The sequence below is a fragment of the Alligator sinensis genome, unplaced genomic scaffold, assembly GCF_000455745.1.
Source record: "Alligator sinensis unplaced genomic scaffold, ASM45574v1 scaffold1261_1, whole genome shotgun sequence".
Classification (NCBI taxonomy): Eukaryota; Metazoa; Chordata; order Crocodylia; family Alligatoridae; genus Alligator; species Alligator sinensis.
Genome location: NW_005842789.1, coordinates 134662 through 150215, shown reverse-complemented (window position 1 = coordinate 150215; position 15554 = coordinate 134662). Strand labels below are relative to the sequence as shown.

The 15554-nt window shown below is 47.3% G+C and overlaps 1 protein-coding gene across 8 annotated transcripts in view; it reads left to right on the top strand.

The window, feature by feature from the left end:
- The window catches only part of MLLT6 (MLLT6, PHD finger containing), a 99562-nt gene that overhangs the window by 18973 nt on the left and 65035 nt on the right, over positions 1–15554 (top strand). For 5 of the 8 annotated variants that reach the window (XR_003091674.1, XM_025191127.1, XM_025191126.1 and 2 more), the window contains exons 6-7: positions 111–204; positions 5255–5362. Coding sequence is in view for 7 of the 8 variants with exons in the window: in XM_025191127.1 (XP_025046912.1) it covers positions 111–204; positions 5255–5362 (202 nt within the window). In the remaining variant the exon portion in view is untranslated. Of the gene's footprint in view, positions 1–110; positions 205–5254; positions 5363–13662; positions 13905–13979; positions 14429–15554 lie in introns of those variants that run through there. The other 3 variants (XM_025191125.1, XM_025191130.1, XM_025191128.1) reach the window with 3 other exon arrangements.

The following is a 15554-nucleotide window of genomic DNA, read 5'->3' as shown; positions in this document are numbered from 1 at the left end:
AGGCAGGGTTACCCTGAGTACTCCAAGCACCCCAGGCCCGTGTTCCCCTGATGAAGTCTGAGAAGACAAGGCATGTAGTCTGGCTGAGGTTTCTGATGCTTGTGTTTCAGTGCCCAGATGGCTGGCCTCTTGTGTGAAGAGGAAGTCCTGGAGGTTGACAATGTCAAATATTGTGGCTACTGCAAGTATCACTTCAATAAAATGGTGAGTCCTTCTGACCTGCTAGAGGTACTTACTCCTGTGTTAAAGGGGGTAAGGCTTCCTCCTGCATCCTCCTGAGATCTGGGCATGAAAGAGATCCCCAAAACTTATAGATGAGAACCATAATCTGTGCCATCTGATCCCCAGTTCTTCAATGCCAACAGTGCTAGCCAGAGCCTAGGAGTAGCTGTTATCCCTGAAAGCCAGACAGTCAACTAAGAAAAACTATATAGGCAAGGAAGGGGATAGAGAGAGGGTCATGATATGAAAGAGAATGTCAGAGAGCTCTTGATCATTTTGAATGAATTCAGGTCAGGAGAGCCTAATGAACTTCTTCCCAAGGTACTGAGGGAGCTGGGAGAAGAGATCTCAGAGCCCTGGGCATTATATTTACTAAGTCATGGGAGAAAGCTGGGGTTCCAGAGGTTTGGAAAAGGGACAAAATAGTGCCTTTCTTTTAAAAAAAGGCAAAAATGAGGACCTGTAGAATTATGGACTGGCTCGCCAAACATAATACTAGATAAGTGCTGGAGCAAATTATAAAGAAGCTGACTTATAAGCATCCAGAGGAGGAAAGGCTGTTCATGAGCAACAAGCATAGATTTGCCAAGAACAAATTGTGCCAAAAAAATTGATCTTCTTCTTTGTCAAAGCAACTAGTTGGGTAGATGAAAGGAATGAAGTAGGCACAGTGTACTTGGATTTCAGTAAGGATTTGAATGAGTCCCATACAACCTTTTCATAAACAAATAGACTAAATGTGGGCTAGACAAAACTACTGCAAGGTGGATAGTCAACTGGCTTAACAGTTGTAAGGAAAGGGTAATTATACATGGATCCATATTAAAATGTTAGGAGGTTTCAAGTGGAGTCCCACAAGGGTCTGGTGCTGTTCAGCATGTTTAATAATTATTTGGATGCTGGAATAGAGAGCTTCCTGAGCAAATTTGCAGATGGCACAAAACTGGAAAGTTTTGCAAAGACACTGGAGGACAGAACTAGAATTCAGAAGGACCCTGATAGTTTGGATAGCTGGACTAGAGCAAAAGGATAAGTTCAATGCTGACAAATGCAAAATGTTATACTTTGGGAAGAATAATCCAAAACAGAGATATAGAATGAGTGACATGATTGGATGGCAGTACTGTGGAGATAGATCTTAGGGCTTTAGTGGATCAGAAACTCAACATGATTCCACGGTGTGATGCAGCAGTAAAAAAGGTGAATGTTGTTTTGGGCTGTGTCAGCAGGAGTATTAGGTGTAAGACATGGGAATGATAGTGCCCCTGGGAATGACACTCTAATCCAGGGGTCAGCAACCCCCAGCACGCGTGCTGAGCATGGCACGCAAAGCCATTTTGCTCGGCATACCACCGCCAGCCCGGGCTCCAAGCAGCTGCTGCCAGCCATGGAGCCCAGGCTGATCCAGCAGGCCAGGAGGCTGCAAACAGCTGCTCCGGGCTCTGGCATGTTGGCACTCTGGCACCTTCCAAGGTAGACATTGTGTTTCTTTCATCACTCCATCCAAAAAATGTTGCCTACCCCTGCTCTAGTCAGTTCCGGTTAGGTCTCATCTAAAGTACTGTGTGCAATTCTGGGCTCTGCATTTTAAAAAGGATGTGGAGAAGTTAGAGATGGTCCAAAGGTGGGTGACAAAAAGCCAAAGGTTTTGGAAGGCAAGCCATACGAGGGGAAGTTGAGAGAAATAAGCTTATGCAGCTGGTGAAAAAGGTAATTAAGAAGGAACACAATAGCTATCTTCAGATATCTGCAAGGCTGCCACAAAGAAGAGGGAGAATGCCTTTTCTCTCTTACTGCAGAAAGTAGGATGCATAGCAGTGACTTGAAATTACAGATTTAGATTGGATATCAGGAGAAAATATTGTCACTGTTAGAACAATGAGGCAGTGGAATAGACTGCCTGGGGATGTTGTGGAATGTCGTTTACTGGACATTTTCAAGAAGAGATCAGATAAGCATTGGTCAGGGATTATTTAGGAGTAGCAGTGCTTGAAGTGTGCTGTGAAAGGCAACCATTAGATGCTCAGGAGACCTCACACATGCATCAGAAACTGGTGAGGATCATGCTCAGCAGCATGAGAATGAAGCATAGCTCAACAGCTGGCTTGGTTATGAAATGAAATTAAAGAGCTGGAACAAGTTTATGGAGGAAATGGGATGGCAGAAAAAGGAGTTGTGACTCTCTAGTTTGGGTTTGGGATTCATGGAATTGTGTTTGTGGTCTGCAGGTTGCAGTGTAGAGTGGAAAGTGTTTGGTTTCCCCATAATTCTGGGTTGTGCTGGTTGCCACATGAGGCTAAAAATAATTTTTTCCCCTCCTGTTGCTACAGGTGTCAGGGCAGAGGTACAGCAGGGCAGCTCCATGCCTGGGTTAGCAGCTGTGCACAGGAAAACACTGGCTGTCATGGTGCCATTGACAGTGGCATGTACAGCCACTGCTGTAGTGGCTGCTGTTTTTGCGCTCTCCCCTCCTCTCCCCCACTGCTAAAAGTAGCACCCAGGGCAGTTGCCCCAGTGGTCCCCCTCAGTTACACTACTATGTCATGGGGAGGAGATTTAACCTTCTCCATAAACATTGGGTGTCAGATGCAGCCAAGGCTGGGGACTTTAATGAAAGTGCGCTGAAGCGCCTGCTGGGACTGAAAAAAACCCTAGAGGTTCCTGACTAGAGGGTCTTGCTTCTCCATCCAGAGTCAGACCAATTGCCACATAGGGGATCAGGAAGGAATTTTACCCTGCAGTCAAATTGGCATCAACTGTAGAGGGTTTTGCTTTCCTGGTGGGGGACATTATCCCCTTCCCTGGAGCTCTCAAGTGTTTTTCAAAAATGATTTCCTGTCCTTGCAGTGGCAAGACATGGACGAGTGCCCTTGCACCCCTGCTTTACCTGTGGCGAGTTAAGGTGTCCATGATGTTTTGGAGCAATATGCTTGATAACTGTGGAGGAGGGTTGCTTGTGCAGTTTTAAGACTAGATTGGTCAAACATTTCTATGCGGCAGTTTAGATGGGAATGGTACTGCCTTAAGCAGGGGATTAGACGGGGTGACCTCCTGAGGTCCATTCCAGCTCTACTTTTCCAAGATTCAATGATTTCATTAGCATCTTTAATTTTTTTAAGCAGCTACAGATCCCTCATCCTGGCCTCCTGCTCAGGCCTCTGTGCACCACTCTGGGTGGGACTGAAAATGAGCCTCAAGGGACCAAGAGAAAATTTTCCAGATGCATAAACCTCTTAGAGCTGATGTAAGCAGCCCAACACTGCTCCTGATGTGCAGCACAGCTCTGGGACCAGGAAGGATAGTAACCAGAGTGCTGCGGGGGTGCAGGGCTGTAATGCAGCCTTCAGGCTATAGGAGCACAGCCTTAACTTTTGCCCTTCACAGCAGCCCAGAGGTTATACAAAGCCACCTAGGAGATGCAGGACAGTGTATCTGGTGGTGATATATGTATGGATGCACATAAGCACACACAGACATACACAGTCCCAGGAAAATGGGGAAGGAGAACCAGGATGCTGCCTGGTATTTAGGGGGGATGTGGGGTGAGGAGAAGGGAGCTCTCCCTCCTCTCTGCTTAGACACAGGGCACAAAGTCAGAAGAGGGTTCCTTTTTCTGCACTGTCACAATTTGCATATACTCCTTCTCTCCACCACTGCTGAAGAGGAAACCTGATCCTTTCACTACATCCTTTACCTCTCAGTGGCTCCTTTGTTTGCTGGCTTTTCCCAGTCCCCTTCCTGCTTATCAGAGCTGCCACATTCAGTGAGTAAGGTGTTCAGCCCTCTCCCCAAAGTCAAACCAGAGATTGTGTTCTCTGCTTGGCTATTTCCCATGATTACCCAGGACAGCTATGGTCCTATATCTTGTTTGTTGATGCACAGAGAAACAGTAATACCTCCCCTCACAAGGATCTGAGCATGGCCTGCCTCACCTGCTGCCCTACCCAAGAGTATTGACCATGCTTAGGGAAGAGCTTAAACCACAGGCTTTGGGTCTGGAGCTAGAACCTAAACAATAGTGCTCAGGGGAGGCTAGCAGAGTCTGTCTTGTGATGTGTCCAACCTTGTGGCAGTCCAGGGTGGTGTAAATTATGTCAAAGTATTGCTGCTGGTAGAATTTGCCTCCTCATCTATACCATTCTCACAATGCTCCACCCACAGGCTGGGTCTAGCCCCTCCTGTTTCCTGATACACATCTTTGTGCATTGGCCATTTAATATATAGGAACTGAGTCATCTCCTTTTAAAAGTTTGTGAGTCCTCTAGCGCTCACTGTGTTCTACACTTTGGAAACCAGTCAGAGCAGCAGCAGGCATGGGTGACTGGGCTTTTCATGTTGTTTGTATTTAGTAAACATGGTTATTGGGACCCAGTGCCCCATGCAGTTTGTTCTGACCCTGATTGCTGTGGAAACAGGAAAAAATGTACAACAGGACTTTGGGCGGGGGGGGATTCAAAATGGGAAACTGAGAGGAGAAAGACTGTCTGTCTGAACAGATGGAGAACTGTTGGGCAGGAAAGGGGATATAAGGGAAAGCTTGTTAATCCCCTGTCTCCATTCAGCATGCCCAGGGGGTTGGCTCTAGAGATTATCATGTGCATTTGTAATCTTTTTTCTAGTGAAAAGGTAATGTGCACTATTCTCCATACCATGGCCTGTCCGGCCTCTGGGAGGGCTTCCCCCCATGGGGAAGTTAGTGTGCAGTAAGAGTAAGTGTGAGTGCACACTGCAGTACCTACTCAGCACTAATTCTCCAGGTGGACACACTTAACATGCCCCAAGCACCTTTGTGTGAGGGAGCATAGTTGTATTTGAAAGTGAAGTAAGCTACCTCACCCTTATGCACACTAAGAGTGTCCCCACAGGAGACATGCAAAGAACTAGGGCATTGGTTTACTGCACAGTAACCTCTTGTAGACATGCCCATAGTCTTAATTTTGCAGTAGTGGTGAAGCCCCAGCCTCATAGGCACTGTTTCTCCTTTCTTTTTTGTCTGTTTTCCATCTCTGCTTCCTATCCCCACTGCTCTCAGAAGACATCACGTCACTCCGGAGGTAGCTCCTTCATTTCTGGGAGAAGGAGCCAGTCTGCATCACCCACTCAGGAGAAGCACGTGTCCCACCATGAGAGGCCAAAGAAGGTAACGTTTACCCAAGGTGTCTTTGTGAAGTGAGAGCATAAAAGCAGGCTCATATAAGAGCTGGGAGGAGGGTAAGAGTCTATGCAGAATGCAGGAATCCTGCCTGATGTGTCATTGCGATGCAAAGGTGTTCACAGCTGGAGATTTGAACATTGAAGTGTATTTTCAAATGGACCTCTGAAAACATGTCCATCAATTATAGAAGCTAAACCATGCGTTCATGCTGAGTGCTCAATTTGAATGTACAAGGTGGACCCATGCCATGTGACACTCTTACAAAACGTGCGCTACATTCCCCTCTCTATCTAGTAGTTGATGCTCACTGAGGATAGCAGCTTGTTACAAAAACAAGCGAGGGTGTTACTCCTTCAGCACATGTGACAGAAGTCTGGGCTACGATGTTGAATGAAGCGGGTTTGAGAACTAGAGGTTGTTATTCTCGCTGATTTGGGAAATTCAGTTTTAAAGAGATATTGGGTAATATTTCCCTGATTATAGGGAAAGGGCTTTATTAGCCAGATTGAAAACAGTCACATGGATCCTGCTTGCACTTTAAATCTAACCATGAAAGTATCTCATTCTGGTCAAATGACATCATACTCCATGTCCTCCTGGAATTATATTTATTTAACATAGCTGGTACAATGGACATCTCAAAATCCCTGCAATAGTACAGGGCATATTAACAGGTACAGCAAGGGTCAAAATAAACCAGCTGCCTCAAGTGACTTGGCATCCTAAAGAAGAAACCTGAATAGATGCCCTGGCTCAGTTTGGCATGCACTGTCCAGTTTAAAAGAGCCTGCGATGAATAAAATTGGGAAGCCCTGGTGCCTAAAGGTTATTGTCCAAAATATTTGTTACAAATGAAGCTACCTAAAACATCAGGCTTATAAGGATCAAAGATCTGTTGGCACTCCCCAGTCAAGAAATAATGCACTTGGTGTTTCATCCATAAGTGTAACTATTGGTGAGATAACAAACCCTTTGTCACCCCATTGATGCAACTCTCTCAGAGCCAAGTATTGCTGCAATACAGCCCCTCGACACTCTGTCCACAGCAATGGAGTGGACTGTGAGCCTACTACAGAGAAAAGGTTACTTTCTAGCTGGCCACACCAATGTGTTTCTCAGACTTAGTGGGCCAGATTCTGCTCTTTGATTTTTATGGTATAAACCCAGAGTGATTCCACTGAAGTCACTTCAGATTTACACCAGTATAACTGAAAGCAGAGTTTAGTTCATTACTTAATGCAGCTAAAGATCCTATTGTCAACTGGCATGTGAACTGCTGAAATCTTGCCCAAAGTAGGTGGCTTTCTAGGTTTTATTTTATCTTGTTTTAATTCTGTGCCCCTCCAAGAATTTAATAAACCAACTCACATCCAGTGTGGATCAATCATCATGACCAAAATCTAAAATAACCTGGGGGCTCTTGGGTGATTTCTGTAGAATGAGCTTGGTGGGTCTTCCTCTGAGCAGGGATTTCTACCTCACAGAAGCAATATGGCCACAGTTAACACCGACTGGCTTGCTTTCTGAATAGCTCAGCCAAGAAGGCAGGGACTGATTGGCCCATGGGTACCTCTTCCCTTTTCCATATGAAAAAGGCTGCTGCTGATCTGGGCTGAGACACACCATCTGGTGTGACAGGTGCATGTGGGGAAATTTGCCCATGTCATACCTCTGGGGTATCAACCTCACCTTGTGCCTCAGGCTGGATTCAGATGGCCAGATCCAGCTTGGGGTATGGGTCAGCAGCAGACAACGCAATGGCAGTGGGGCAAGCAGGCATGGGCCAGTCAGCTGCAGGATGAGAAAGAAATGTGTTGCCACGGTCCTTGCTCAGCTCCTGGCTGCCAACAGACATGTCCACTGGGGCCTCAGGGCACTGAATTTTGTGATAGATCCTGCCCACTGCTAACCATGCCCGTCAATTCATTGGCCCACTGGTAGCCCAGCAAGCCAGCTGGAGTAGCTCCACAGCATGGATCTGACCTCTGGGCCATATGTTTGACCCACTTTCTGCCACCATCCCTGATCTATAATCAAACAAGGGAGACGTTGGTTCCCAAGGTTTCCGTATAAATTCATGTTCACCTTGTGGCTGATACCAAGTCTGTAAATTTGCTATGGTAGACAAGGCTAAAATATATGGAGGAGTATTTACTCCTCTGATTTGTATTCAGCTTCTAGGAGGAGAGGAAGAAGAGGAGGTAGAGAGAGAGAGAAAGAGTGCCTGTGTCATGTATAGAGAAAGAGAGAAAACGAGCTTGGCACAAGGTAAACCTCTGTAATGGAACAAGCTATTTTTAGCTAGCAACCAGCCAGAGGGGAAGGGGGAGGGAGAGGGGTACAGGATCAGTATGATTGAGGGGAGCTTTGGAGAGCTCAGCTGTGATTATAACTGACAGACTGTGCGAGGCCAAGGCTTGGGACTGTAAGAAGGTTTCTATATTTATGCAGATTTTGGCAGCGGGAACAGGGGAGGGGCAGGGGGGGAATCACAGCCATGTGACTAGCAGGTATGAGTTTAGGAGATCTGTCTGTAAGCTAAAGCTGGAAAAAAAGGTCAGCGCCTGAGGGGAAGCAAGAAGAGAAGGAGTGCATCTTTATAGGCATTTCGGTCAGCATCTGGGCTCCTCATCAACATAGATGTAACTCAGACCCGTAATTCCTGCCTGGCCTCCAGCACTGGAGGATCAGCATTATGTTTGTGCAGTGCCTAACCTAACCCATGGGTACCTGTATCTGGATCTGGGACTCCTGCATGATACTCCAGTTCAGAGATAGTAATAGTCGTCATCTTCAGTTTACAGCTAGGGAAGTAGACACAGAGAAGTTGAAGTGCAAGCTGCTTTTTGGGAAGGGAGGGCAGGGGAAGAAGCGGTTGTTGGAGGCAGGAGAATGAATGACCTGACCCTGCAAGGTGGCAAGTGCCCTCAACTTCACTGAAGCCCATGGGAGTCATGGGTACTCAGCAACTCACAGATCTAGGCCCCATTAGTTGCTGAGGTACAGATGCCAGGATGGCCGAGGAACACAGGCTGTGCATCTGCCTCAGCCTCTCAAAGGTAACCTAAAGGGTTGATTAAAAGCCATCAGTCCCCAGATCTTCTTGTGGGAAGGGTCTAGTAGAGATCAGGGAGAAGGCATTCAGGATTCTTGGGTTCCCTTGCTGCTTCTACACAAGACCTTGAACAAGGTCACTACATCTCCCATCTCCCTTTCTGAGTCTGTTTTACTACTTGGGATGTGAGAGTTGCAAGAGTGAGCTCCTCTTTGCTCCCACTCCCTGTCCCACTCTCCTCCTGAGGGAGCACTGAAAGACTGGATTCATATCAGTAAAGCTTTTGGACAGCCTCGGATGAAAGGGGTCAAGATGGTAATACTGATATATTTTTGTGTACTGATAAAGAGCTTCTGGTATCCTGCCCTTCTGTTTGGCATTCAGGAGAAGATTTCTAGCCCTGCTAGAGATGGGGTCATTCTTTGTAGCTATCTTTCTCAGTTTTTTACATTGCCATCCATCACCGTAGCATCTGAATGCCTTCCATGTAAAACTGAAAGCAGTACCTAAGTCCCTGGTGGACTTCCCACTGCTGCTAAGTTTTTGCTCAGTGATGTGGTGGCTCCATTCCCTTGCCCAGTTTTAACTTAGGAGGAGGAGCCTGTATAGTAAAGACTCTAGTGAAATGCCCAAAGCAAGCCCTTGCTTTCATCAAATCTTATACCTTTGTCAACACATGCTACATGCATATGGGAGGAAGTCATGCCACTGTGTGACATCCCAGCATAAAAACACAACCTTGTTCTGGTGTCACATTGCTATGCTATGCTCACTGTCCCACGAAGGTGTGATGAACCCCTGTAGATTAGTGCCTTTCCTAGTAAGGTTGCAGCAGGAGGAGACAACTTTGTGGCTTTCTCTTGAGTCAAAATTAGTTCCCTTTCTGCCATGGTTTCAGATCTTGGATAGGTCAATTCTACCTACAAATACTTGGCCAAATTCATTACTGGTATATTTCCACTGGAACCAGCAGGCCTCAGTCAAGTTATATGAAAAGTGGGTTTTGTCCACTAAATACAGAGTAATTCTTATAGATGCAGACTTTGAAAGAGGGATCTTTTCAATGGTGCATGGTCTTTGTAGACCACATGGAGCATTTTCTGAGTCAATGGGCTTTGCAGGCCATCCTGGGACAAAACCATACTTCCTGTTTACACTCATTTGCTGTGCAACAGGCTGCCACTTTTCCACCCTATAGATGGCAGCATTTCAGTAGAGTTGTATGTGCATACGACCCTCCTAAGGTCCTTAAGTAGGACCCAAGCCTGTAGATACTTACCATTGTTCATCATGCTTCAGCTCACTGTAGGAAAGGGAGGAGGTGTGGCAGAGCATTCGAGGCATCTTGCTGCAACTCCAGGAGTGTGAGTTTGATCCTTACGTAGGGCTTATGCCAAAAACTGTCCCTGTTGTAATTGGGTACTTGATCATTCAGGCTAGGGAATCAAAAGCAACTAGACATAACGGTAGGCACATCACTTCCTTGTGTGCTGTTGGCTACAGAAATCATTGTGACTTACCCATGCCAGCCTACTGGACTTAGAGACCTTTGACCTTGACCTCTCTGTAATGAGCACTTCATTCGCAGCATTAAGGACTGGAGTTTCCATTTAGTCTTTCCTCAAGCAAAACTCAGAGCAAAGTAACAACTGAGTCAAAACAGTTTAAAGAGGGAATAAGGAGCCTGAGGCTGCTGGACCATAGTGGGAGTTTTGTCTGAGAAAGACTGACTAGAAAGTGAGTCAGGGCTTCAGAAATGGACCTCTAGGCTCTGCTGAATAAGAGCTTGTAGCTTGATTTCTTTGGGACAACAGACATTTATTATGGTGAGACACTCCTAACCTGATATTTATAGCCCTCTTGCATGCACCCAGTCCCTTGTAGGTTGAGATGATCCAGGCAATACTATCTCAAATGTTTCCTTCTGTTTTGCTGTTCTGAAAATGGGAAGCTTTTGTTTTTAAGGCTAGTTTTTCTTCTCTGACTGTACCAGGGCATTAGCAAAAACACCACCATTGCTTTCTTTGAAGCTTGGCATTTCCAAAGAGTGTGTTCATTTCTGAACCCTGAGGGAGCTTTTATCCTTTTGTGTCTTTAAACAATAACTAAATAATGAGAAGGGATGGCATACAGATGTTGAATGAGATACAGATGTCCCATCACCCATCCATCTGTGCTGACATTTTACAAAACAGCCCTACCCTGCACACTGATATTCACCATGCACCCAATGTTCCCAGGAATAGAGATATGGAAGTAGGGACTTTTTTCCTATATGAAATAACACAACTTTAAAAAAGTGTGTATAATAAGCCACATCCTCAACTGGTGTTGTTCTCAGTAACACTGAGGGGCCCTAAAAAAGGTCATGGGTCCATTGAGCTTGGTGCTGTACATATCTAAAGTCTCTGCCCAGAACAGTTGAGGCCCAAATACAAGTCCATCTATACACTGTCCAGGTGGACTTAGGTGCCTAAGTGTGATCCTATTGTACCCTGTTCAAGTGCCTGATAAACTATTAATACAAGAAGCAGGTGGATCTGCCTCCCTCTCTTCCTCCTCCTCCTCCCTTTTGTCTTGTGACATATCATTATGGCTAAGATGACAGTGCATCAGAACTAGAACAGACTGAATTTTATTAGTAGATGTTAAGAGGTATGAATCCAAAAAGATGACAAAAGCCAGTAGGGAAATACAGATTGCCCGAGCAAGGGACTAACATAAGAGGGATGGGGGTGAGGAGGGGAAAACAACTAGGTTACAGAAAATACAATGTTAGCCTACTAAGTCCAGGACTGGGGGAGGGGGGGGAAAGGGGAGGGGGGGGGTTCGCGACACTGAAAGAGAAAGAATATAGATACACACAAACCCGTACAATGGTCTGCAATGGTGGAGGAAGTAGGCTGAAGAAAGTTTCTCAGTCCATATAGAGTCTCATCGTGAGGCTCCTCTTCGGGTGGAGCGGGGTGGTCTGTTGCTGAACATTCTTCTCAAAGTGAAGTCCATCAGGTTGAGAGGGGGTTCAGACAGTCCCCTCTGGGTCCAGTCCGGTGATGATCTGTCTGGTGGGGTCCGTGTACTGGCGGTGGCCTGTGATGTGCTCCACGTAGATGTCATTGGACCAGTGGATCATGTCGGACACCATGAGGCAGGCACATCAGCTTGGTGTAGCGGCGGGAGATGCGGCAGACGCTCAGGACACTCTCGTTACTGGGGTCCCAGGCTCCTACTACAGCGTAGTGGTGGCCCACTGTTTTGGCAGGCATGCCTCAAATTAGCCCTGCACCCTCCCCGAGTGCCACTTTGATCCCCTTCTCCTGCATCCCCTTCGATCCTCTTCTCTACTTTCTGCTCCCTGCCCTATACTCCCCGATCAATTTATTGCTTTGGGTTTTTTGCTTCCTGCCCTATGGCCCCCATCTGATATGCTGCTCTGCTTTCAGCTCCCTGCCCTATCTGCCACTATCTCCTTCTTAATCTGCTTCATGCCACACAGGGAGGCTGGGGCATCCAATGTATCACATGTGTGCCACAGGTTGGCCACCCTTGTACTCATGGATTTTCAGGAACTTGAATAGGGTGGAATAGGATTGCACCTAGGCACCTAAGTCCATTGTGGTACCTAACAGGTAGAATAGGATCTAGCCTCTGCATTCAAAGGATGTACAAAGGGTGTGAGGAAAGCATGGTGCCTAAGGTCAATGGTAAAGCTGGGAGCAGAACCCTTTTCTCTTAGGGTATGTCTACATATGCAATTAATGAGAAGCAATAAACTTCAGAGCAGTTTGAGCCAGAGTAAAGTACTCCCAGGTGCAGCATCTACATGTGTGCCTGGAACAGCAACAATTTGAGGCAGGGTGAAGTAAGCCTGGGCTGGCAGGGAGCACAGGGGGCCAGTCCCAGCTTCTGGGTAGCAGCGTCAGGCAGCAGAGGGCCTGGTTGGGGCATGAGGGTGCTGAAAGTGCATGTGGCTGGACAGCAGGCAGGAGTCTGGCTCCTGGCTGACTGGGCACAGTTTACGCCCACAGTCAGCATGCACACATGCGTTTAATTGCAGTAAATTATCCCACTGTAAGATAGTACTGTCCCCAACAGTGCTATCTTATGTCTGCGTAAATTAGCTTACTGTGGCCTAATACTGTTGCACGTGTAGATAGTGATGCTTTACTCCACAGCTAAATAGTCTAGTCTGCAGGAAAGTGTATATGTAGGTGCAGCCTAGAGTCCTAACAACACAAACCTAACCATGAGACCATACTGCCTTTTCAGGTGGGATTAGAAACCAACTGAGGATCTGATACAATTTCCTTTGGTGCTGACATGTTTAGAGTGTGTTGCACTGGGCTGAGATTTAGCTTTTGTGTTTATATTTGAACACCCTCCGCCCCCCCCGGGCCTGTTCTGCCCTTAAGAGTTTTGGTCTCATGCTGGATCCAAAGTGGGGAGCAAACGTCTTTCCCCATGGGCGCCAAGGACTTGTGAAATCAACATGCGAGATTTCTATTTATTGACTTACTTTTGGCGCAGTCAAACCCAAACAGCACCAGAGCCCTGGTTTAAACATGATCAGGGTCTTTATCTGAAGCTCACCCCTTTTTGTCCTCCCCCTGTTTTGTCCCACCCATCCCATCAGATCCTCCAGCAGAAATAAAGGGAGCAGCCACAGTGTGAGAGGTGGCAAAATGGCGCCAGGTACTGCTGTCAAGACTTTGAGTGAAATCCAGCCTAGATTTACACCTGGTGCACTCCGCATGCACCTCCCTGGTATAGATCAGGAAGGAAATCGCTTAAATCAGTTCAGCAGCACAGGTGGCAGAGACAGCAGACTCAGGCCTGTAGCTTTCAATGGGGCAGAATTTGGTCATGTATTTCCATTTCCAATCTGACTTGCTTTCTTCCTCATTCTTCCTGTGGCTGCACCCACAGCCAGGCCTCCTTGTTTTCTGGCTTAGAAAGTTCAGAGAACCTGAGAGTGGAGGGGAGTATAATTTAATACTGAGACCACTCGGCTCTTCCAAGCAAAGGTCTCGTCCCCAAAGAATCTCTTCCTCCCTCCCCTGTCCAAGCTGCTTTTAGTGGTCCAATTACTCTTGGCCAGCGGATTAGAAGTGGGGCACGGAGAAGGGAAGAAGGGAGTGGGGTTGGAGGGAGGGAGGGAGGGAGGGGGAGTAGGCACCACAGAGAAACTGTGCACAACCCTTTTTGGCAGGCAAGGGATCTTGTTTCATTCCTCCTGCCTTTAAGAGCTACAAGTTAGATTGTGTGTCTCGGGCACGCCCCCCCATCCCCTCCCCCCCATCCATAAAGTTTCTGGGCTGTTCCGTGCTGAGATGCCAATCTCCAGCTGCTAAATCCTACATGGAGAGAGTTTGTTTTTCATGAAGTTTGTTGCTTGGGGCAGGTCAATGTTCGCTCCACACCAGGGCTCACCCAGCCAGCCTGCTGCTGCAGGGAGCGTGGAGAGTCTCGAAGGTAGGGCGGTATTTTGTTTTCAAGGAGGGACGGGTGTTAAAATAGTTGGTGATCTAGCAGTGCCCCCTGTCCACCCCTCTCCCTGAATGAATCGCAGCTGCTTCCGGACTACCTCCGCTCCCCACTCCTGTCCAAGGTCCATGGCAGGTTTTCCAGGCAGACAGGAGCCATTGGCAATGAACCTCCATGGCTGTACATGAGGTTTCCCTGAAGGGACATGTGCAAAGAGAGAGTGTGAATGTGTGCATAGGGGGGTGCTGGGCACTGAAGAACTGGGTGGGGGGTGGCAGGAGAGGCAGGCTGCTAACTTTTCTCTTTTCCTCGCTGCCTCCCCGCCAGTGACTTCTACAGGAAGCATTCAGAGCCAAGATCACTGTCCCCTCCCATTCCCAGAGTGAACGGACACGACACGTTTAAATGTCTCTGCCACGTGCTGGGCAATGTCACAAGTGCTTATGGCTGCAGCCTGCAGAGCTGTGTGTGGAAAGAAGCATGGAGTGGCAGGGAGACAGCCCCGCACTCAGGTACCTGGGCACCTGCTGGTGGCACGAGGCTACCCTACCGAACAGCTGTAGGTGTCCACCCCTTTGGCTGATATGGCAGCTTCTCTATTTTGCAACACCAAAATATCCTTGAGTAACTGGGTAAAGTGACTTCTCTGGGTGCTAATGCCTGTAGGTAACCAGGTAACCTGACCCCTCTGGGTGCCAGTACCTGTGGATAACCAGGTAACCTGACCCCTCTGGGTGCCAATGCCTGTGGGTAATGAGGTAACCTGACCCCTCTGGGTGCCAGTGTCTGTGGGTAACCAGGTAACTTGACCCCTCTGGGTGCCAGTGCCCATGAGTAAGCAGGTAACCAGACTCCTTAGGGTGGCACTGCCCATGGGTTACCAGGTAATTCAAGCTGTCCACTTAACTCTGTATCACAAAATACTTGTTAGTAATAAAATGTTAATGCTTAGCTAGGTAACAGGCCATTGGGCACCTCCTTGAGAGGGCAAGCAACATGTCAGGGAGGAGCCTGACTTGTCCCTCTGCTGTGGGGTACTGTAAAGGTGCTCAAAGAAATCAGGCATTCTGGGCCGTACAGAGCAATAGTGCAGGGGTTTGGGGCCTAGAAGTCCCCTGACATTTGCTCATATCTCTTTGGTTTTCTGATCCAGACAGGAAATGAAGGACATAGGGAAGCCTGGAAGAAGAATTTCAGGGGAAACCATAATTGCAAAGTGATCTAGGAAGAGCAGGATGTGGCTGCGGGCACGGCTGGAGCTCTTTGTGTGGGCAGAGAGAGGAATTGCAATTCCCCGTCTCATCTCAGTGCAGCATTCTGAGCTTAATGCAGGAAGTGAGGGCTGGGGAAATTTAAGTGGGATACAAAGACTAGTCTCCAGGGGACAGATTTTTTAATGGTTTCCAGCTGCTCAACACTTGCAGTCAGGGCCAGTTTTTCAATAGAGCTCAGCACCCAACAGGTACAGTTGTTTGGAAACCTTACTGCTTAGTTTGGTATCTTAATGGGCCTAGATTTTTAGGCATACCTGGTCCCAGGTATGGTAGCTGAATTCTAGTTATGTGTGTGTACAGATATGCACCTAGATGCAAATAGAGGCACAGCTCAGTTGCCTGTCATTGCCTCTCTATTATTTCA